Source organism: Colletotrichum aenigma (genome assembly GCF_013390185.1).
Source record: "Colletotrichum aenigma strain Cg56 chromosome Unknown KSG_Cg56_contig04, whole genome shotgun sequence".
Taxonomy (NCBI): Eukaryota; Fungi; Ascomycota; class Sordariomycetes; order Glomerellales; family Glomerellaceae; genus Colletotrichum; species Colletotrichum aenigma.
In genome coordinates, this window is record NW_023500910.1 from 552,740 (window position 1) to 575,212 (window position 22,473).

Here is a 22,473-nt window from a genome sequence, read left to right on the forward strand (position 1 = left end):
CTTGATGCATTTCCAATATCGTGACTGCGAAATCATTCAAATGCAAGGACCTTGAGAAGTTGTTCGAAATTTCCACGCCGAAGTCAGTTGATACCATCTGAGCTGAAAGATAAGACATAATTCCCGGAGTACCTCGAAGTCAACGCCTGAGGATATGGTCTCCTGCATGACATGAAAGCCCTCAATAAACAATGTCAAAGGCAGGACAAAACTTTTGAAATGTAGTGAGCCGATGGGTTGGACAGGTTGACGCTGGTGCTCTGATCCATGTCGTTACCATTCGACTCATTCATCAGCCCGCCTGAAGTGGAGGATACATGGGAATAGAAATGATCGTCCGTCCGCCTTCTTGAGCAAAGTGGTATCCTTAGGAGATCAGAAACCAGAAAGGAGAGGATGTTTTGTCGTTTTCGTCGAACACTTGGCCACTCAGCAATGATAGACCTGACTGTAAGGTGGAAAAGTGGCGAAAAACCCTCGGTCCCCAAGACTCTTTGAGTTGAAGCGACTGAAAGCACGTGGCTTTGATAGAGTTGGTCGTTGAATCTCTCGGTTCCGCTTTTGGTTCGGTCTTGACCCATACGATAGAGGTATATGAGACTCAGCGCGTGTCTGGAAACTCTTTCATGTCAAATCACCGTCTGTAAAGACCTGGGGCTCAAATAGGTAACTACCCTTTCTAGCCGCCAAGCGCAAATGACTCTGTTTTTGAGCTCGAAAGGCACCTGTTCCGCTTAGTCACAGCCGCTCCGCCCCCAAGGATGCAGGGATTCGCGGTCGCTAACTCTGTTCAGTCCGGAGCGCTGGGTTCGTCTCATTGCCCCTTAATCAAAGTTTGCAGGGGCTTTATGTTTATTTGACACAATAGTCAACACAAACAGATGAGCAATTGGCTAACATTTTCACTCTCCTCGGTTCTCCGAGTTGGCATGACTTCATTCTACATAGGCTAATTGCCGGATCACCTCTCTTTCTGGCCAAGTTCTCCTCGTACTGGTGGACTTTTCAGGGCTGATGGAGCTCGAACACCCTGTCTGCGCCTCGTCTGATTGATGGGTTACAGCGGGCGGCCCGCGAGCATCCCACCTCGGCTGTCGGAATGCTTCTGAGGAGGTTCTTTCGCGATATTAAGGTTTTCTGGGGAGCTTTTCAATCTATTCGAGATGCCTTCTTCCCCTGAAGGCGCAATTGACGTCCAAATGTCCCCTGCCACTCTATCGGAGGGATCGCTAACCAAGAGAAGGATACTGCCCGAAAGCGAGAGTGAGAAACGTCCGTATGGACATGTAAAAAGTAGACAGGCCCCCAATTGAAGTTGTTTGCTCTTCCATCACCTGTTCAAACCAGTCCTTTCTTTTTTTTCTCTGACATTCGCTTTCATCGACACTCTTTCGATCGGCGACATTCGCTTCATCTTGGCTGGCCCATTCAAGATTTCACACATTCTTTAGAGACTCGAGTGACCAGACCAACCTACAAAACTACCCCGAAAATGAGAGGCGCCGGACTCATCCTGGCGGCGGCGGCATCCGCCCGCGCCGCCTGCGATTGGAAGAACGTCCACACCGGAGGCGGTGGTGGCTTCGTCCCGTCTATCCAATTCCACCCGACCGAGAAGGGCGTCGCATTCGCCCGCACCGACATCGGTGGCCTCTACCGCCTCAACGACGACGATTCCTGGACTCCCGTGACCGACGCGAACGGCTTTGCGCACGACGGCAACTGGAACAGATGGGGTATTGACGCGCTGGCCCTGGATCCTGCCGATGCGAACAAGGTGTACATCGCGACGGGCATGTACACGAACGATTGGTACTTTTCTCGATGCACTTCGTGCAAGGAAGCCTGGCTGACTATCTCAGGGACCCCAACAATGGAACCATCGCCCGCAGCTCCGACAAGGGCGAGACATGGGAGGTCACCACGCTCCCCTTCAAGGTCGGCGGTAACATGCCTGGACGCGGCATGGGCGAGCGTCTCGCTGTCGACCCCAAGAACTCTCAGATCCTCTACTTCGGTGCCCGCAGCGGCAAGGGCTTGTGGAAGTCTACCGATGGCGGTGCGACTTTTGAAAAGGTCTCTTCTTTCGAGGCCGTTGGTACTTTCCGCCCCGGTGCCGAGACCGATGCCTACAACGGCGACCTTCAAGGTCTGACCTTCGTCACCTTCGATGAGACCTCCGAAGCTGTCAACGGTGCCACCTCCCGCATCTTCGTCGGTACCGCCGACAACACCACTGCTTCCGTCTACGTTAGCACCGACGCCGGTGCTACCTGGGGCCCTGTTGCCGACCAGCCTGCCAAGTTCTTCCCTCACAAGGCTAGACTCTCTGCCGCCGAGAAGGTCATCTACTTCACCTACTCTGATGGCTCTGGCCCGTACGACGGTACTCAGGGTGCCGTCTACAGATACGACCTCACCTCCGGCAAGTGGACTGACATTACTCCTACCTCCGGCAGCGATCTCTTCTACGGCTTCGGCGGAATTGCCGTCGACGCGCAGAAGCCCGGCACCATCGTTGTTGCTACCCTCAACAGCTGGTATCCCGATGCTCAGCTCTTCCGCTCCACTGACTCTGGTGCGACCTGGAAGAAGATCTGGAACTGGGGAGCCGACGGCAAGGTTGCGCCTCAGTACACCATCGGCGCCAAGAACGCCCCCTGGATCGAGACCAACTTCCTCGACATTGACACCAAGAAGCTTGGCTGGATGATTGAGTCCCTCGAGATCGACCCCCACGACAGCGACAGATGGTTCTACGGCACCGGCCTCACCATCTACGGCGGCCATGACCTGACCAACTGGGACAAGAACCAGACCATCACCATCGAGAGTCTTGCTTCTGGCATTGAGGAGATGGCTATCTCTTCCCTGGCCTCTGCCCCTGGCGGTTCCGAGTTGCTCATGGCCACTCTCGACAACAACGGCTTCACCTACGACTCCGTCGCTGATCTTAGCAAGGCTCCTCAGACTGCCTGGACCAACCCTTGGTGGGCTAGCAGTGTGTCCGTCGATTTCGCCGGCAACGACGTGACCAAGGTTGCTCGTATCGGTAAGGTCACCGGCACTCCCCAGCTCGCTCTTTCCAGCGATGGCGGTGCCACCTGGACTGTCGTCAACGCCACTGGCACCACTGCCGCTGATGGTTCCGTTGCCTACTCTGCCGATGGCGATGTCGTCCTTTGGTCTACCCTCAACGAGGGCGTCCTTGCCTCCCGCAACCAGGGCAAGCTCGAGAATGTCACCCTGCCTGCCAGCAGCGTTATCGCCAGTGACAAGAAGGCCGCTGGCGTATTCTATGCCGGGTCCAAGTCCACCTTCTACGTCTCCACCGACGGTGCCGCCACCTTCACCGAGGCTCCCCTCGGTAACGTCACCGAGATTCGTCACATCGCTGCCCACCCCACCCAGGCCGGCGAGATCTGGGTTTCTACCGATGCCGGTATCTTCCACAGCACCGACTCCGGAAAGACCTTCTCCGCCCTGTCTTCCAGCCCCTCCAACGCCCACGCTGTCTCTGTCGGCAAGGGTGACGGCACCGCCTGGAACCTTTACGTCTTTGGCAACGGCTCTGAGGGCAAGAAGCTGTACGGCAGCGCCGATGGTGGTGCTAGCTGGGTCGACATCCAGGGCTCCTACAGCTTTGGTGCCATTGACGGCGCTGCTCTTGTTGGTTCCGCCAACGAGGCCAACGTTGTCTATGTTGGTACCAACGGCCGCGGTGTCATGCACAGCTCGTGCCCGATCTCCAATTCTACTGCTGCGCCTGCTGCTTCCCCTGCCAGAAGACAGCTTCGCAGCCGTCCTATGAGATTCGGAAGGGCCATTCATAACAAGCACATGCACTAGGGGGAGATATGTAGATCAAAACCAAACACTTCGCTTCTGATGTAGCCATATTCTGGTCGAAACTCTTACATAGACTATTTGTCAAATTCTCAAAACGTTTACTTCTGTTCAAAGCCCACGTCTCAACCCCCCCCCCCCCCCCCCCCCCCCAAACGTCTCTATCGTCAAAGACTCTTCAGATTTGTACCTCTCAGACTTTCGATAGCCATGAGCTGTTGACTATTTTCCGTCCGTGTATGTTCTTGTTTTATTCGACCGTTTAGCGAGATGGTATTTTTAAACGCGCTCACCGAGTCGATCCTCAGTCGAGTGGGTATGCTGCCGTATGACCTAGTGGCGTTTCTAAGACCAATGAGCCGTCCCAGACATGAGTCTGCCTTACCGATCCAAAATCTTAGCTGCATGTGTCTCATCCGCGTTGTAACACGTCGCTTCTGGCTGCCTTCTGGTTCGCATACGCAGGTTTACTGTCGAGCGGCACAGCTGAGCCACGTACTTATTTCGCAAATGACCTTTCTGCTCGCTTCTGATTCATTTCTTTCCTCATTCACGTCTTTCACACATTCTTTCGAGATGGATGAACATCCGAATCAGACAACCGCGATGGGGAGACCCGATCGTTCCCCGTCTCCAGTCTCAACCCGCTGTGCGTCTACAGCGTCGGTTTCGCACGAGTCTATGAATATGCAAGCATTGCAAGTCACTTCATAGAGTACTGAAGTCCTTTCGGATGACCGAAGAGGCTCTCAGAAGTTGCACATGTCGTCATCGAACGAATGCGATGATGGCTGTGGGGAATACAAGCCGGTCGCGGCAGACGATGGGCTCACATGCACAGCACAGTATCGAAAACGAAAAGTCGAACTCGCCACAATACTGGCCGACTGTATCGCAATATTAATACCCTTCGGCCTGGTCTTTTTTGTGATCTTGATCTGGTCTTTGAAAGGCTCTCGGGTCATTGCTGACTCTCATGCTTCTTGGCAGAATGCTATCACGGTTGTGAGTTGCTTTGAATGACCAATAATGCAGTTTTTTAATGTTTTATTTTAGATGGCGACAGTACTTCCAATCGTTTTTGCGTCTGTCGTAGGCCGCCTTATGTACGAAACGGCTCGTTGGAGACTCGAGCTCGGTGCCTCTGTGGGTTCATTAAGCAACTGATGGGTAGCCGAACTGTCGGGGGGGCCATCGTGACATCATTTCAGTTTCATTCATGGAACCTACTTACTCTGGCCCTTCTTGCTCTTTGGGCCCTCTCCCCTCTAGGAACTCAATCACTGTTGCGAATGTCAAAGCTACACCATAATCTTGACCTCGGAACCACTCGCACCACGTACTTTGACAGCAGCGCTCGAAGTCAAGTAGTTGATTGGGCTAGCTCGTTGACCGGTGGCCCTGCGAATTCTATTTTAAAGGCGAGACTTCGGGCTATTGCGGGACTATACGCAACCCTTGTTTCAACGCCCGAAACCATCAAACTTGATCCGATGGACCCGTGGGGAAACGTCAAAATCCCATTTCTGCGCCCGGCAACTGGTGATGACTGGAAGGATATATCCCAAGATTTGACCACCGACGACTATTCATCCTTAGCAGGCGTGCCTCTCAGTGGTGTGAATTATGAGAGCAAAACGACCTTTTCGCTCGAGTCAACTTCATTGCGGCAATATCACTACCAGTTCACGTTCAGGCCCTACTGATGTGATGAGAGTCAACTTACTTCAGACTGCTTTTAATGATTTCAGGAGCATATCGGGATCATGAAGCATTTATCAACTTCCAAACGGCACTTGGCATGGCATTTCGTCGCGCAGAAATATCAGCTCGTCCGACACAACCTGGAGTCTGGAACTTGGCCGTTTCGTCGATCCGCTTTGGTTCGGGGGTAACAATACCAATTTTACGGAATTTCACAAAGGCGCAGAGGGCTCGCGAGCACAAGACCTTCACAGACTCAGTCTGTTCCAAGATCAAAAAGGAATCGAAGCTGAACCTACGAGGCTGCTGTTCCAGGCCCAATGCAAGGACAGTATGCACGCCCCACAACTTTACTTTACTGGATATTGTGATGTGGCTCAAAGATATGTTGAGTCTCGAGTCACATGCAATCGATCCACGACTGGCGCACGACAGAACTGCTCCGTCGTTGCCTAACGACCTTCCCAGCAAATTCATGCCCCAGAAAGCATAACGCCATTATCATTTCCAGTCATCTTCTACTATGTATCCCAGGAGCTGCCTCTTGCAGTGGGGGGTGATGTGTCATTTCAAACAGAAACATCCCTCTACTACATCAAAGATCCTAGTCTCCGGAGCATCAACGGAGGGGAACGGTCGTTCCTCGAGAAGGTTACTGCCAGGGATTTGGGAGTTCGGTTAAGTCAACTCATCAACTCCTATTTCCAATTGACGCAATTGTCTCTCAATATTATTGAGGGGTCCACCGGGTTTTCTGTATTCGAGCCGAATATCTCAGTGTCAGCAATAACCAGCAGGGATGTGGTTGTTTTCGGCGTGTTGGATGGCTGGGCTACTGCCTGTATGGCCTCTTGCGCTGTATTACTTGCGGCGGGTATTCTTAGCGCCGTACTTGCTCATTGGGCGCAGACTCCAGAGGTTTTGGGTTATGTTTCGACTGTGTTCAGGGACCCAAGGCACATCGAGCTGGAGGCTGAATCGGATCGACTCACCGGAGTTGAACTATCGAAAACAATGATGAAGGAGAGGATTAGATATGACTTCGTCAGGGAGAAGGGTGATGAGAAGTTGCTGATGGGTGTTGGGCGTCAAGAAACAAAGGCGTGTAGCGGCAATCTTCGATGAGTGTAACACGTCTGCCCAAGTTTTGATTCTAAGTAGCTTGCTGAAATATAACGAGCTTGAGATACATTCAATTCGAATCTCGGAAATCCGCGTTATTTATGAATCTAAACTGATGGCAGCTAGCCCCCTAAGGTAGGTTACCATTTTCCCCAGCCTCCAGGGGAAAATGGGTCTAACGAGGCTCGAACCTGTTGCCTCTGGACGAAAGTTCTGATTGACGATGTTCTCAGGCGTATCGGAAAGACGCATGGAATGAAGTGTGAAAGACAGCAAAGCTGCCTGACTCTTCTTTTCCTATAAGGTGAGCGTGATGTGACTGAGATTAGTATAGGCTTGAATAGGTGGAGACACCGTTACTGCTTCCCGAAGTTGCGAGTTCGCTCGCAATCCAAAAATAAGGTCAAATTAAGTACCCCTGAGTACCCACTTCTTCTCCAAAACAGGCGACCCCACCCCCCCCCCCCCCACCTGAAGGAGTCCGGGTGCCCGGTTAATATTACTAGACACAACATCACGGGATCTAGCTTGGGAGCTTGGGAGCTTCGCTGTGATTGTGCAACAGATGTCATTTATATATGCAATATCATGTATGTGTTGCGAGTCCTCGGCCCTTTTTGAGATGGATTTGAAGAATCACGATATCGATTTTCAGACATGTTAACGCACACATCAAGTAAAAGTATTTGGAAGGCTGATGCAAGTGATATCTTTCAGATTCGAAAGCAGTTCAAGATATTATATGATATATAGAAATCACTGGGTGCTGTCAGTTATGAACCCCGAGCACAAATATGGATTTGGATAAAGACAACCAGTCGAATTAACTATGCCGGCAACTCGGCACGCACCAAATGATTCTCCCCCTGCTTCCGATGGGCCACAGAAACCTTTTCAGTATTGCTCCTCCAATGTGCTAGCCTTTGGGCTACAAGTGAATGATTTCTCAAGAACGCCATGCCTATTGGTGTCATAGGAGAATCCAACTCAGTCCATTCCATATCATCCACGTTCCCTTCCTTCCACCACTCCTTGTGAGTCTTAAAAACGGCATACGCCAGAGAATGTTGATTTGCTCCGGACTTGCTGAGAACTTCAACGCACTCAAGCTGCCCGCGGAGAGCCGCGAGATGGAGTGGTCGAAGTCCATGAAGGTAGATTGCCGGAGTATCCAAGTCTACACCATGATATGCCATCTTCTGAAGGCATGCAGCATGGCCGAAAAAGGCCGCGAAGTGAGCAGGCGTGAGTCCCAATGTCGCTTCTCCGTTCGCCTTTGCACCAAGAGAAATAAGCATCTCCACCACCTTATCGTGGCCTTGTCTACAAGCAATATGCATAGGAGAGACTCCCATGTCATCTGGACGATCCAGATAGTCCCGTATGATGTACAGTTCGTGATACATCAAACGTATACCCTCAGAAAATCCTGATGCAGCGGCGTGCCAGACCACTGACCTCTGGCAATGATCAAAGAATGCCCACTTCGCCATGAAGACATTGAGAGTGAACATGTTCAAATTAATGTCCACGTTACACTGCTTGAGCAAGAATTTCAAGGCTTGGCTGTTGCGCGTCGCTACGGCCCTGTGCATTGGACGCTCTCCCAGCATGTTGGCGTCGTTACCATAGTAGGTTGAGGATGTTCTCCTAGAGGTGAATGCTCGCAGCAGACCTTCCGAGAACCTGTCTGATATAACCACTAAGTGTGACAAAAAGTCAAGGCACGGCGAAGTTGTTGTCTCCAGCCATTTGGGTTCCATATCCACGTATTCCTGTAAAATGCCCAAAAACTCGTCTTGTCCGAGTATGGCGATCAGGTGAATAGGTGCTAGAGCCGTATTGGCAGGTTTAAACTCTGTGCCAGGCATTATGGAAGCGCCCTGCTCCAACAGATACTCGGCGAGTTTCACGTAGCCCCCGAAAATAGCCCAATGAAGCGGCGTGAACCCAAAGAAGTTAACAGTTTTGACTCCCAGAAGGGTTTTGACTGAGCCCATTTGTTTGACCATGTCGAGCTCCCCATCACGACAGAATTCCAGCAATCTCTCGGCCTTTTGCTGGTCCTCTATATCGAACATGTCTTCCTTCATATCGGTTTCAATCTGATCAGGAACCCTTTGGAGCAGATCGTCGGTGTAGCTGAGCAACTGCTCCGCCGGCCGGACCCTCACGATACGTTTGCCAACGAAGGATCCCTCCAAAAGGCTTGAAGCCCCGAAGTCCTCGACTGTAGAAGGCTGAAGGACTCTTGCAAGCTTTCGAGCACAGTCCACAGGTCCAGCGACCTCTCGCGCCGGTGCAAAGTTAACAGCAGGATCGTGTTGAAAATGATAGTAGCCAAGCTCCGAAACGTCTTCGACTGTGAGCGAAAAGTAGCTGCGTCCATGTCTGACAATCTCGGAAACTTGTGCCACGCATACGTTCTCTGGGGAGCCAAACGTATTTGGACGAAGCCTCCCGTTTCGCGCCGATTCATCGGCCATCTCGAAGAGAAATCTCATGGAGTATCCTCCTTGCCGTTTTACAGGCATACACCACGGTTTGTAATGCGCTCCACCCGATGCCTCAATCCCCACGAAGACGGTGATCGTACCGGAATTCCTTTCGGAACGAAGGTCTTCGAGTTCGATGATTCCCATGACACCTCCGACTTGACCGTATGTCGATTTCAATATCCAGGCAGATGAATCCCATCGATTGCGGGGATAGGCGGCTTTTACACGGCGGGGCCCAAGAGAATCCGGGTTGACATTGAAGTCCGGTACCAAGTGTACAGGGTTCTGGCGGACATTGACGGTCTTATAACCTTCTTCGGCCAATGGTACCTCAAGACCGGGAGGCTTGAGGAGTTCAATGGATTCAGGCAGTATACGTGCGTACTGATTTCCCCAAAGGCGCTTCAGGTAGATGGCGGGAGAGCTTTCAACACCTTGTATTATTCTGCTGCAGTCCAGAATGGCGTGAAACCTGTCTGATAATTGGATGCCACCCTCCCCGTCAATTGGTCGAAGATATAGCTTGAGATTGAGGCCTTGGTTGGAGATTGTTGTTGGCATCGTCTCCCCAGAAAGCAGTGGCGGCAGCGGTCTGATTCCCGTGCTCTTCAAAAAGTGCATGGGAGAGTCTGCTAAAAGACCTGACAAAAGATCCTCAGTATTTGTGCTTTTCGAGGGCAGCAAATCAGTCTTTGTCCAAGCAAAGATTGACTGATCGTCTGTTTCCCTCATGATGGCCTCTTGCAATCGAACAAAGGCGCGTGACCCTTCTCCGTAAAGGAGGGGCATGTTCACCGAGAATACTCCCAGTAGGCAATATGCCAAATCCTCGACCCTGGTTGTTTGTCGGAGAGCAGCCCAACTCATTCTCGTGGCAACACTCAAATCCTGGGGTCCCAAGCTGCCGTCGAGCACTCGTTCATCTATCCCGGTAATCTCTCCCAGAATGTGAGGCCCGATGAGGTTGTTAGATGAGGTATTGAGTTGAGATCCAACTTTGCTCCCGAGAAAATCCCACTCAGCTGAGAAAAATTGCATGTTCCTTGGCGCAATGAGTTCCTGCAGTGTCCATCCCCTCGTAAACCAACGAGAACTTCTGATCGTGGCTTCTTGCCATGCTCTTCCGTTGTTGCGCGTAGAGACGTCAGATAAGAAGGCATAGCAGATGCCAGCGCCCTGGTACCATTGGTACATAGAGTTGATGGCTTCGGAGAGTTCGGCAGACGAGGACTTATCGATGCAGCAGGTATCGATCCAGATGTAATCGTATCTGTCAGAAAGCGCTCGCTTGGCTGCTTGTTCAACCTTGAGAAACCCCTTCTTTGTCTTCACCTGGCTGGAAAATTGGTATCCGTTCTTTGCCTTGAGAAAATTCCCCATTGCCTTGATTTGACTATAGATCTGGTCCAATTGAGGATTGAGATCTTGGTAAGTGATCTCTTCCTCTCCCCAAGTATGTGACAATATGGCGTAAGGCGGTATGGCGTCGTTGTTGAACTCAAGAACCCGAAGGGTTCTCGCATCAAGCAAGCGCATCCTATGATATTGCTGATGAGAGCAGCCTGGGCGTCAAACACACGTTCCCGGTAGGTCGGGCTGGTATATTTCTCCAGCGCTGCTCAACGCCACTGGAAGTGAATTTGAAGACGTTGATCGGTAGTCTCTGCAAAGGAGAAACAGAAGAGTCGATGTGCTTGCGGGCGGTCTCGATGGTTGTAGCACTACGCACACATGTAGTTGCACATGGCGATGGTTTGACATGCTCATGGGAAGCGGAAGCATGAACTACTCGTCGTGTTCTGCAAAGCCAAAACCCCGCTACGGCGTCGCTTAAATGCAGGCAAGTCACTCGTCATCCTGCAAATCGCAGATAGCGCTTTTGGCAGATAGCGTGGTCAGCCTGCAAGCCCGTCAGCAATCGATACGTGCGATTGGCTCTTCAAGTCTGCATGCTGTGATTATCGTTGCGCAGCGAATCAAGATCGAGCATTATCTGTTGCCTGATCTTACCCACTTTTATCTCGGTCTGCTTTCTTTTTCTGGCTCCCAGTGGTTTAGGTCGCATCTTTCATCATTAACTCTAGTACTTGAGGATAGATCTTCACAATGCAATGTCCGGCGTGGATCATGAGCTGCAAGCACAGCAACTTGGGCAGAATCCCTGAATGTGTCAGGAGATTCATTTTAACCGCGTTTAAAATGGGCTCATCAGAAGATAGTCTCATTACAAGCCTAGTGCAGAATTAGCCCACGTCGGAAAGCTCATACTTAGCTTTAGTCAAAATGAGCCGAATGGACTTTGAAACTAGCATTCAGGACTCACCTTGTCCCCCCCTTTCTGGGTGTACGCAACATGCAAATGGATTGAAGTTTGGGCTAATCCCATCGGATAGTTTCGGTTTGCCCTAGTAAGGTGAAGATCGCAGTGAAGAGGGCTCCAACGCCTTGGAACATCGCAAAGCATCAGTCCGTATCGAATCCAACAGCAGTGATCAAAATAGGATGGTCATTAGAGTCTAGGCTTCCTAGAGAGTGTTAATTATGAGAACGGGCTCTGTAACAACCGCACTGAACAAATTTGCATTACAAGAGCGCCTGGAATTGGAAAGGGGCAACGTTTCCAGCTTCTTGATTGCGGTTAAGGATGCGAGCTTCATGCCGTGAGGCACTGAGTTGCCAAGGTGGAGGAAACCATACATCGGCAAGACCTTATGCATATCACACCATCGCTCGCGTGGACCAATGCGATTGCATAATTCAGTATCCAGTCGTACACAAATTCATGTCCAAGCAGTCTCTGCAAAGCCCTTTCACCAAACGTACTTTCGCTGAGACCGACTTGAGACCTGTTGCATCGCCGTTTTTTGTAAAGTACTTGTACATCTTGATTTAAACATTCGTACGATCTGCACATTGTGTTCTGATTCTAAGACAAGGCTCAATATCAACCTGGGTTGTGTGATATGTGTGTCATTCCATGAAGCCGTAAGCCTTCGCTTACCTCTGCACACTAGCCGTGCATAAATCTTTCCCAGCACAAGTGGAAGACCTATGCTATTATCCCTATAGTCCTCTCCTTTCAGACATCGATTGGTCGACTACGGTCAATTCCATGGCAGAAGGGGAAGATAATCAAGATATTCGTAGAAGCCACCTGGCTTACATATATATTATTCCAATGAGTGTGCTTTCCGGGGCATAGCCACCATGCGACGGCTGTAATCGACAATAAGTCTCTGTGTCAGGAGTTCTCCACGACCGTTTGGACAAGTGGTAATGTGGGAGTTAAGAAGTAGGCTCTAGACTGCGTTTTGGATTATCGTCCAATGTGTTACTTGGGATGAATCTTAGCGATCCCCATAGCAAGCGAGGTCAAACAACAAGAACCAAGTGTTCAAATATAAATAGGCCAATAAAGACTGCCTCCAATACCCCTCTTTGCCAGGTGTTCATCTTCTTTAGACATGAGATTGAAGACACTGCAACATACCTTTGATTCTACCCTGAAACCTACTGATCAACTCTACACCTCGAAATGCAGACCACGTTCTTTCTGCTGTCAGGAGCCACTGTTGCTCTCGTAATGGGAGCCTCGATCACGATGCCACGTAACGACGGTTACAAGATTGATGACTTGGGTGACGGCATTTTTACTGCATCTTTCAGTGAAAGTGGCCTCGTTAACGTCACTCAAATCGACGGCATCAAAGTCCCCGTCGCCACCGAAATCCTGCCTCGATTTGGGCCAACCCGCCGAGACATGCCAATCACGAGGTTTGGATGCTACCGTAAATCCGTGAACCATGGCGACTGGGAGAATGTCAGAACCAACTTCAAGAACTTTTGCGACGGCGGAACTGTCATTCCTGGCGGCGGTCTTCAGCACGCCGTAAGTGGCAAGCAAGTCGCGTTTGCATGCTCGTGGGGAGGAAACAACCCATGTAGTGGTGGCGAGTTCGACGAATTCCTTGATTACATCAATAAGAATTGCGGGGGCTGGTATGGAGGCTGGGTGAACATGGACAGGTGGTCGAAGCAGTATGGCATGCAGCAGAGGGGTGAGGCGATCTGTGGAAAGGGTGATCGTGTTCAATGGCCAAAGCTATAAGCACTCATGTTTGGTGTGGTACTTCAATGTAGGAATCCAGTATGGTAAAGGAGAGTTCTGGCGGTGTCTCTCATTTTGTAAATTCACTTTAAGCTATGGACGCCCAGGTGTATGAATCAACATTCATTTCACCCAGCGGCGTTCAATAACCAACGTAACTATCCTGTCATGGAGATTATCGCGTCACTGAGTCCGCGGAGAAGTCTCTAAAATCCGGCTGCCATACGTGATTACTCGTCCTGTGAAAGTTGCTCTACTCAAGACTCACACCGAGCATCGCGAGCTCCTCGCATCCCTTGTGGCCACAGGCGATCTCCACAAGCAATCCCCGTTAATCTCTAAGAAACTAAAGAGGAGACCAGCGGCTGGCTCATTGCGTTCAATCAGGAAAAGGGTATCCTCAGAAGAGGCCGTCTTAGGTTTCGTCATGTTGTTAATTCAACAGCTAGGCAAGCAGGAGTTTGGAGCTGGAAGCTTTCGAGGTTTACACTAGCCAGGACAATGTCGAACATGCGGGTTTCTTCTTTCTGGCTCGGATGACCCTAGTGAGCGGTCACATAGACGCTTGGAATTGAGGATGAAAAGAACCACAAGCCTGAAGCGAAAGCTTGTTTTGATAATAAGCGCCACACCACGATCAAACACAACAGGGGTATCGGAACTTTTCCAGTATTTGCGGAGTCCATAGGTCGGCCCAGCGGTCCAGATTACTGTTTTGGCCATCATTAATCTAATTGGCACATTGCAACATGCGATGGCGCAAATTACTCTGTCGCAGCGGTTAAATCTTTGGTTCCCATTTTCGTATCAACTGAAGTGATGGAGTCCGAGGTACGAGCAAACAAAACTTCACGATCTATATAAGAAGCCATTGGCATGCTGTTGACCTAATGTTAACAGCACACTCAGCAATCACTTCCCATCCGCTCTTTTACTTCACACTCGTTCACTTACCGCCATGAAGCTCTCGAACCTCGCCTTCTTGATTCTCGCCGCCGGCGGCGCCTTGACCGCCCTTGCCGCGTCGGCAGAGCAGGTCGCCCCCGTGGGCCTGCGCGCGCGTTCACCCGAGTTTTTCCAGACTATCCACGACATGATCAATTCGATTGCTGAGGAGGACGGGTTCAGCATCGAGAAGCGTGGCACTACCACTCTTACCTCAAGCAAGGATGGCGTCAACGCCAGGGGATTCTACTACTCAGTCTACAGCCCCAACGTCGCCACTGTTAAGTACACCAGCGACGATAACAGCGGCGCGCGGGGACTCGACTGGACTTGCAAGGCCGAGTTCCTGGCCGGCAAGGGTTACAGGTCAACCACCCCTCGGTAAGTGCTCGAAGACTGGGAAGTTCGCCGGTGCTTTCTTCAAAAGACTAATCATTATGTACCACAATTCTCTCACGTACTCCGGCTCCTTCAAGGCCACCGACGACTGGACCCTTGCCGCTTACGGCTGGACGACCAACCCCGTGACCGAATGGTACATCGTCGACGCCCACGGCTCCGGAACTCCTGGCAACGACAAGCCGGTCGGCACGGTCACTAGCGACAGCGGCACATACGATGTTTACGACTTGTACTACTCCAAAGTCCCTGAGATCTACGGCGCTACCTCGTTCTACCAGTACTGGTCTGTCCGCCGCGCTCAGCGCACCACCGGCGGTATGATCAATGTCGCGAAGCACTTCAGCGGCTGGAAGTCTCTTGGCCTCAAGCCTGGAGCTCCTGTGTTCCAGATGCTCACCCTTGAGGGCTTTTCTGGCAGCGGTTCGCTTTCTTTCAAGACTAGCTAAAGGACTTGATCATTAAAGCGCTTGCTTAGCGAATGCTGTTCACGGGTCTGGAGTCTCCCTGCTGAGCACTGCGTGTCACTGAGAGGCGTGTTCGTGTTCACGCGACATAACCCCATTTACTTACTTTCACTTCATACCGTGTTTATCGCGGGTATTTATTCGAGAAATCCGTACATCAATCAATTAGAAGTTTTCCCTTTGGATTATCTGTTGCGTATTCTTTCTGTTGAACGCACTGTTGAGTCTGTTGAGGCCAGGCCCGGTATCAGCTAAATTCGAACCATTTATTTCTTTCTCATTAGTTGCCACTCATTACCATCCCCGGCACTATCCAGACGTTAGACCGCGAGTTCCAGAGTTTCCTACAGCATGGCAGTGATTTATCATACCCCATGTTTGTTCGTCAAAGCGATTATCTGCCGTGGGCTACAACTTTGGGGCAGCAAACCTTACTTCTGTGTCGTTCCATTTTCCTCCTATCCACTCTATAGCAATATTTCCCCATACGTAGAGTGTACATACACCTACCTGAGGAAACTTCTAGCAATTCTCCAAAAAGAGCCTCGAAGCATCGCATCATTGGCCGAGCTGTGTCGGCCCTGACCAGGCATGAGCCACCACCACCATTGTCGCATTCGGTATGGAGGGCAGAACATCCTCGGTCGATTAGGTCATTGCTGGGGGTCCCGGACTGTCTTTCGCCCAGTGAGCTATGAATATCCCATCAACGGCGATAACCCCCCAAACTCAGCTGAAGTTGTCTCGGGAAGCATATCTAAACTCTGAGCAAAGCCGTTGCACCTAACCCACGTGCGGGCAGAAACGTTACCGGTCGGCAGCCGGGAGATACGTATCTCCTCGCACTGTGAGGGTGTTCATACGTCGAGATTAGCCTCGCAAACTCAAACCAACGTCCCGTTCCGTCTGGCTTGGACTCACTCTATTGGAAAAAGGCCTCTTCATTCCAGGTCTGAAGATGGACCGACTGGAGAGGGAAAACATTGCCTGTTTTTCATCTTGCCTCTCGCTCATTGGTGCAGAAGATCATGCATGTTTCAGCCACCGACCGTTTCTTTCTGTGTTCCGCCAATGAAACAGGACGAACAAATCATGTTTCACATAGACGTTGGAACGGTTGTTCGATGCCGAGAAGAAGGAAAAGACGAAAGAGATGTTTACCTGAGGGCTTCTGATACAGAGATCATCAGCATCGATCCAGAACAACATCGTTCCTTGTTCATTTGTGCGCACCCTCCAAGCTGCCCTGCCATGACTCGGCTGTTTGCTCCTCCGTTACTCAGCCCCCCGACAACGTGCCACGCCACTTTCACATCCTCCAACGGAATGAGGAAAACGAACGGTGTTAGTGCAGGTCGCGAAAGCGCAATGTCGAGGTGTGTTACGGGTTTGGTCTCCCCCCGTGACTGTAGAAGAGAACAGTCGATAGTTTGAATGAAATCTCAGGTTTGTTCTCGTGCCCTGCTGGAAATTCCGCAAAGTTATATCTTGGCACCTAAAATGGACTTCACTCAATCATCGGCGGCGGACGCCCGGCCGTGTGGGTTCTCCGCACGTCTCCGGAACTGACTCCGGACTCCTCCCAACACATCTCCGTGACGTCCGTGGCGCGACCCAAATCCTGCAGCCGCTCGACCCCCCACGAAGGTTTTCCCCTTACAGCACAATCGTTCTCGCTGCTGCGGCGAAGCACTGCTGCACTTGGGGGGAGGGGACCAGTCTGTTTTTCCTTCCGAAGGGCCTCGAATAAGCAACCCGTTCCTCCTTCTGGGCGCCTCTGTCAGGTCGCGCCCCCCCGTGCCCTGCGCACCACCATCCACTCGCCCACACACACACCCATCCCTGCAACGGCTCTTCCCAACTTTCCGTCGTGCATCTCTCTCGCATTCACTCACACAGCTGCTGCTGCTGCCTTTCCTCTCACGATCGGCGCTGAGATCGTCCGAGGATGCGGTCCATGCGCCGAGACAGCACAAACGACAGGACCTTGGCGGACTGTGCGGCTGCGTCTTCCTTGAAACCAAACACCGTCCATCCAGCTGTCAACGCCCAGCAGGCTGCACGCCGGTCCCAGTAGCAGAGAGTGACAGAGTGACGGACACAGAGAGAGTGCGGAAAGGGCTCTCTGCCTGTCTGTCTGCCTGTCTACTAGCCTCCAAGAAGCTCTCGAGCTCATTTTTGCGTCGATTGGCGTTTCGCCGACATTGCCAAGATGCGTCCGTCCAGGTCTGCCCGTTCCGACGCGCTGTCCACCTCGGGCTTCCCTTTTCTTCAAGCTTCCCCATCGTTTGTTTTCCCTTGACCGTTGGCGTCTTTTTGTTTCCAACTTCTGTTCTAGACCAAAATAGTTGTGCCTCTATTCTTCTTTCCTTTGAGTGTGTGTGTACTTTTCTCTTCTCCATTACTCCCCCTTGCAGAGGGAAGCTCGTCCACACCACCAAGATTCGACAGGCGAGAGCATCCTGATCGGAATCATGGCTACCGCCAACGAATCTCTCTACTCTCAATCATGGGGTCCTCTCGACACCCTCCAGGCCATCCCGGGCCCGCTCGAGAAGCCGGTGCCGTACTTCATCACAGCATTCCTGCTCTTCATCTTCTACTTCTCCGTCCAGCAGGAGAAGCCGTCGATCGCGTCAAATGCGCCGATGCTGGCACCGAAGCCCAGGTGGGATTTCACGGGATTGAAGGTCAAATATGATTTCGCCGTCTTCGGCCGCGCCGTCATGATTTGGAGGGCGAGGCAGAAGCCCGACGAGCCGTACCAGGTCAACACCGAGACTGGCGAGCTGACGATCCTGCCGCCGATTCCGTACGCCAACGAGATTCGCAACCACGACGACCTCAGCTTCGACCGTGTGCTTGACAAGGTAGGTCTCTTGAGAAGGGGGGAGTACAGGGGACGGTAATTGCTCACAGTCTGGCGTTAGAACTTCCACGCATACCTCCCCGGTTTCGAGCCTCTGAGGGAGAAGAACCCGTACAAGCCGGCGCTGAAGCATGTCATCCGAACGAGACTCACCCAGTTTCTCGGTAAGACAGACATCTCACGCCCGCAAAGACCTGCGCTAACTTTAAGACCAGCCAAGTTGACGGTCCCGATGACTGATGAGACAACGAAGGCCCTCAACGACATTGTCGGCGATGACCAAGGTACGTCGCAACACCGCTTCTGGGCACAGCGTTCACACAGCCCTGACTCGGAAAACAGAATGGAAGCCCCTCGTCGTCAAGCAAAACATGGTCAAGATCGTCGCCCGCGTCTCAACCCGCATCTTCGGCGGCGAGGAGCTCGCCCGCAACGACAAGTGGCTCAAGATCACCTCCGAGTACGCGCGCACCGCCTTCTTCGCGTCCGAGCTGCTGCGCATCTTCCCCAAGTCCATCCGCTTCGTCGTCCACCAGCTCAACCCCTTCAGCTGGAAGCTGCAGGGCCAGATGAACGACGCGCGCCGCATCATCAACCCCATCGTGGCGAAGCGCCGCCAGGCGAAGAAGGCCGCGGAGGACGCCGGCGAGGACGAGCCCGAGTACAACGACTGTCTCGAGTGGTGCGAGGAGGCGTCTGAGGAGCCCATCGCCGACCCTGCCGTCCCGATGCTTGGCCTGTCTTTTGCTGCCATTCACACCACCGCCGATGTTGTTACGCAGTCCATGATTGATCTTGCCCGCAACCCCGAGTACTTCGACGTTCTCCGCAAGGAGATCGGCGATGTGATCCGCACCGATGGATGGAACAAGATGGGCCTGTACAAGATGAAGGTTCTTGATTCGTTCCTCAAGGAGGTCCAGCGCATCAACCCCATCAGCATGGGTGAGTTCATCTCCGGTCTCTTGTTACGTGACTTGCACTAACACTGTATACAGCCGCCATGCACCGCGAAGCCACCAAGCCCGTCACCCTCTCCAACGGCCTCGAGCTCCCCGTCGGCGCACGCATCACCGTCAGCTGCCAGCAAATGTGGAGCTCGCAAGTGTACCCGGATCCTCAGCGCTTCGACGCCTACCGCTACCTCCGCCTGCGCGAGAGGCTCGGAGCCGGCAACGACGGCGCCGCCCACTTCGTGTCCACGTCGCCCGAGCACCTCGGTTTCGGTCACGGCCAGGTAAGCCGCTTCTCCAGCTGTATCTCTCATCGCACATGGCTAACACACGTCAGCACGCTTGCCCCGGCCGCTTCTTCGCCGCCAACGAGATCAAGATCATCCTCTGCCACCTCATCATGAAGTACGACTGGCGCCTGACAGGCGGCGACTACAAGCCGAAGACGACAACCTTCGGCCTGACCAACGAGACCGACGCCAAGGCGACGGTTGAGATCCGGCGGAGGGAGATTGACGTGAGCCCCAAGGCGTAGACGGAAACGCTGTGAAAACGGGCAGCGAGAGTGAGTGGCTCTGTGCGCTGTAGCTGATGCAAAACATTCGGACATATGGCATTTTTTGTGGGAAATTGTTTGCAGCATCGGTGGAAGGGGTTGGGAGATGCATGTTCATGTTGTTTCTGGCGGGAGGGGGGCGATGTGTAATCTGGAAAGGTCGGACGATGGTCATAGCAATGAGCCACTCAGATTGGAGCTCGTCGGCGTTCGATAGATTCATTATTACTTTTTGTTTGCAAACACAACCTGGGTTAATTCAGCTCAAAGTGAAATTGGAATATGGCTGTGATCTGTGACGAGTATTTTCCAATACAGTCCTCCACTTGCGACAGTAAAGACCCTCATGTTATGATTTGATGTGTCACACATGTGCTTGATCAAGCTTTGTTGAGGGCACATGCTTCGTCTGATCCACGGGCCGCGATTACCAGACACCACGTTGCGTCGCAGGTCACGTACTGGCTCTGCTTCACCGGCGGTTGTGGTCAGTCCCGCGCACGGGAAATACCTCCAAGGAGCTCTGACAGATTGAAGAAGCGTTGCGGCCTTCTGTGCAGAGAAGCATGCTCGGGTGGCGATGATGTAGAGCGTTGGCTGGCTTTGGCCCGTTGGCCCGTTTTCGCTCATCCAACGACGACGTTATTTGTAATGAAAAGGGAATGATGGTCCCATAGTTGATCGGTCACAAACGTCTTGGTCTGGGCTCTCTGCCGTGTTTCCTCCAACAAATCGGAGACGTCAATTACTTGTTTCTGACGAGACTTGGCGCATGGTAATGTGCGCTCATCAACGTAGCTGGTCGGCGTGAGGGAACAGCTACCGTAAACATCACATCATGTCTCGGTGAATGATCCCGGAACGCCGACGATCGCCGGCACAATTGACTCGGTGCCGCCCCCGGCTTCAAGAAACACATCGAACATCGCCGGGGTCCCCGCCCGGTCCACACCGCAGTCCACCAGCCAGCGGAGACAAGCCGGATCTGATTTCTAATACGTGCGTCATAAATCCAGACCAGGCGACAACGATTTCTCGCGAAAGAAGGCTGTTCCTCACAAACGTTTCGCAATACTCTCACTCATCTCACATCACCAGCAACCAAGATGGCCCCTACCGAAGTCCAGCGCTGGCAAACCCGCCAAGATGGCCTCGCCAACCTCTTCCGCGCAACAGCCCCCCTCCCCTCCCCGGGGCCCAACGAAGTCCTCGTCAAAATCAACGCCGTCAGCTTCAACTACCGCGACACGGAGGTCGCCATGGGGCTCTACAGCCACCACAAGACAATCAACCCCGAAGCCACGGAGCCGCTCGTCCCGGCGTCCGACATGTGCGGCTCCATCGCCGCCGTGGGCCCGGACGTGAGCGCCTGGGCCGTCGGCGACCGCGTCGTGTCCATCTTCAACCAGACGCACCTCACGGGCCAGATCAAGGCCGCGGACATGAAGTCCGGGCTGGGGTTCCCGCTTGATGGCGTGCTGCAGACGTACCGCGTGTTCCCCGCGACGGGCCTGGTGCGCGCGCCGAAGCATCTGAGCGACGAGGAGGCGGCGTGTCTGCCGATTGCGGCGGTGACGGCGTGGATGGCGATTAACCAGTTCCGACCGCTGGGGCAGCCGGGTGGTGAGGGGGAGGTGGTGGTGTGTCAGGGGACTGGGGGCGTTGCTATCTCCGGGTTGCAGATTGCCAAGGCAGCCGGGGCGAAAGGTATGTTAAGAATGTCATGAGATGATGAGAAGAGGCTGACTTTGATATTTCAAGTCCTCATCACGTCCTCCTCGGACGCGAAGCTCGAAAAGGCCAAGGCCCTCGGCGCGGACTACACGGTCAACTACCGCACGCAGCCCAACTGGGACGAGACAGTCAACTCCGTCACGAACGGCGAGGGCGCGGACATCATCCTCGAGACGGGCGGGGCCAAGACGCTGCGGCGGTCGTTCGAGGCGATCGGGTTCGGCGGGACGATCGCGTGCATCGGGTACCTCTCGGGCAAGGTGGACTCGGAGGAGGACCGGACCAACGTCAACCTGCTGGCGCTGCGCAAGACGGTGACGCTCAAGGGCATCATCAACGGCCCGCAGGAGCGGTTCGAGGAGATGGTGGCGTTCTACGAGGACAAGGGCATCAAGCCGGTTGTCGACCGCGTGTTTGCGTTTGATGAGGCGGACGAGGCGTTGCGGTACCTGTACAGCGGCGGCCACTTTGGCAAGGTTGTGGTCAAGGTGCAAGGGTAATCTACATTGGGGTTATGTCGCATCAATGAAGGAACCGTGGTTGATGAGTTTGTTGTTGTTCGATGTGACCATGTGAAATGATGTTGTGAAGATGGCGAGAGTGTCATGCCACTGGGGCCAAGCCGAGGCATGTCCGGGGTCCTCGGACGATGAAAGGTTCCCCGCACAATGAAGAAACGCGAAAAGACATGGGGAAATTTGGGGGAGAACAGGGACCCTGAACTGACTCGATGCAGCATGGAACACCTTTGGCCCCTGCAGCTCGCCGTTTTTGGCTGCGTTTTCCCAGATTCCGGATGCCAGAGCTTCTTCTTTTGTTCGGCCGACCGAGAGCTGTCATGGAGAGCTTCTTCCTCATCATCCACCATCTTCACAAGCACATCGCCTGTCAGATGCAACAACAGGGAACCACCCATCGTTGCTCCTCGTATTAATAAACGGCATCCCTCTATGCCGTAGATAACAGGAAGAGAGGAATAAACCCCCCGAGCTCCCCACGCGCCGGAACAGACGGCGTCGCAGATCGGCCTTCCGCGGACCTCCCTCCCCCTGCGCCTCGTACCTCATCTCACCTTTCTCACATTTCTCGCCTCTTCTCGCCGCCCGCGACGCCAAGCGCCCGGATCCTGCAAAAGCAGCCAGACGCCAGTCTCGCTGTCTGCACTTCCTTTCTGGTCAATCCGTCTCCTCTTCCCCGCACTCTCTCCAACCCATCCATCCATCCCACCACAACCTCCACCAAAGCACCATCGCGGCACAGCGTCACTCGGTG

At 52.9% G+C, this 22,473-nt stretch overlaps 6 protein-coding genes across 6 annotated transcripts; 5 read left to right on the forward strand and 1 right to left on the reverse strand.

Annotated features, from left to right (window-relative positions):
• Positions 1-1,492: 1,492 nt before the first annotated feature.
• Positions 1,493-3,849, forward strand: cel74a-1 (Xyloglucanase; the record flags this gene model as incomplete). Its single annotated transcript, XM_037321269.1, has 2 exons — positions 1,493-1,812; positions 1,863-3,849. 2 exons carry the CDS (start codon positions 1,493-1,495, stop codon positions 3,847-3,849), a joined length of 2,307 nt encoding a protein of 768 aa, XP_037180123.1.
• Positions 3,850-7,499: 3,650 nt separating this feature from the next.
• Positions 7,500-10,706, reverse strand: CGCA056_v006019 (Vegetative incompatibility protein HET-E-1; the record flags this gene model as incomplete). The annotated part of the gene is made up of 1 exon (XM_037321270.1): positions 7,500-10,706. One exon carries the CDS (start codon positions 10,704-10,706, stop codon positions 7,500-7,502), a length of 3,207 nt encoding a protein of 1,068 aa, XP_037180124.1.
• A 2,065-nt stretch (positions 10,707-12,771) lies between these two features.
• CGCA056_v006020 (uncharacterized protein) lies at positions 12,772-13,278 on the forward strand (the record flags this gene model as incomplete). The annotated part of the gene is made up of 1 exon (XM_037321271.1): positions 12,772-13,278. The coding sequence occupies one exon, from the start codon at positions 12,772-12,774 to the stop codon at positions 13,276-13,278; it is 507 nt and encodes a 168-aa protein (XP_037179553.1).
• A 958-nt stretch (positions 13,279-14,236) lies between these two features.
• Positions 14,237-15,071, forward strand: xlnA-1 (putative endo-1,4-beta-xylanase A; the record flags this gene model as incomplete). Its single annotated transcript, XM_037321272.1, has 2 exons — positions 14,237-14,604; positions 14,651-15,071. 2 exons carry the CDS (start codon positions 14,237-14,239, stop codon positions 15,069-15,071), a joined length of 789 nt encoding a protein of 262 aa, XP_037179619.1.
• A 2,492-nt stretch (positions 15,072-17,563) lies between these two features.
• Positions 17,564-19,446, forward strand: P450-1-3 (Cytochrome P450 monooygenase 1; the record flags this gene model as incomplete). The annotated part of the gene is made up of 6 exons (XM_037321273.1): positions 17,564-17,959; positions 18,020-18,122; positions 18,174-18,242; positions 18,301-18,903; positions 18,957-19,195; positions 19,249-19,446. The coding sequence occupies 6 exons, from the start codon at positions 17,564-17,566 to the stop codon at positions 19,444-19,446; spliced, it is 1,608 nt and encodes a 535-aa protein (XP_037179617.1).
• Positions 19,447-20,573: 1,127 nt separating this feature from the next.
• CGCA056_v006023 (Zinc-type alcohol dehydrogenase-like protein) lies at positions 20,574-21,701 on the forward strand (the record flags this gene model as incomplete). Its single annotated transcript, XM_037321274.1, has 2 exons — positions 20,574-21,174; positions 21,229-21,701. 2 exons carry the CDS (start codon positions 20,574-20,576, stop codon positions 21,699-21,701), a joined length of 1,074 nt encoding a protein of 357 aa, XP_037179921.1.
• Positions 21,702-22,473: the final 772 nt, after the last annotated feature.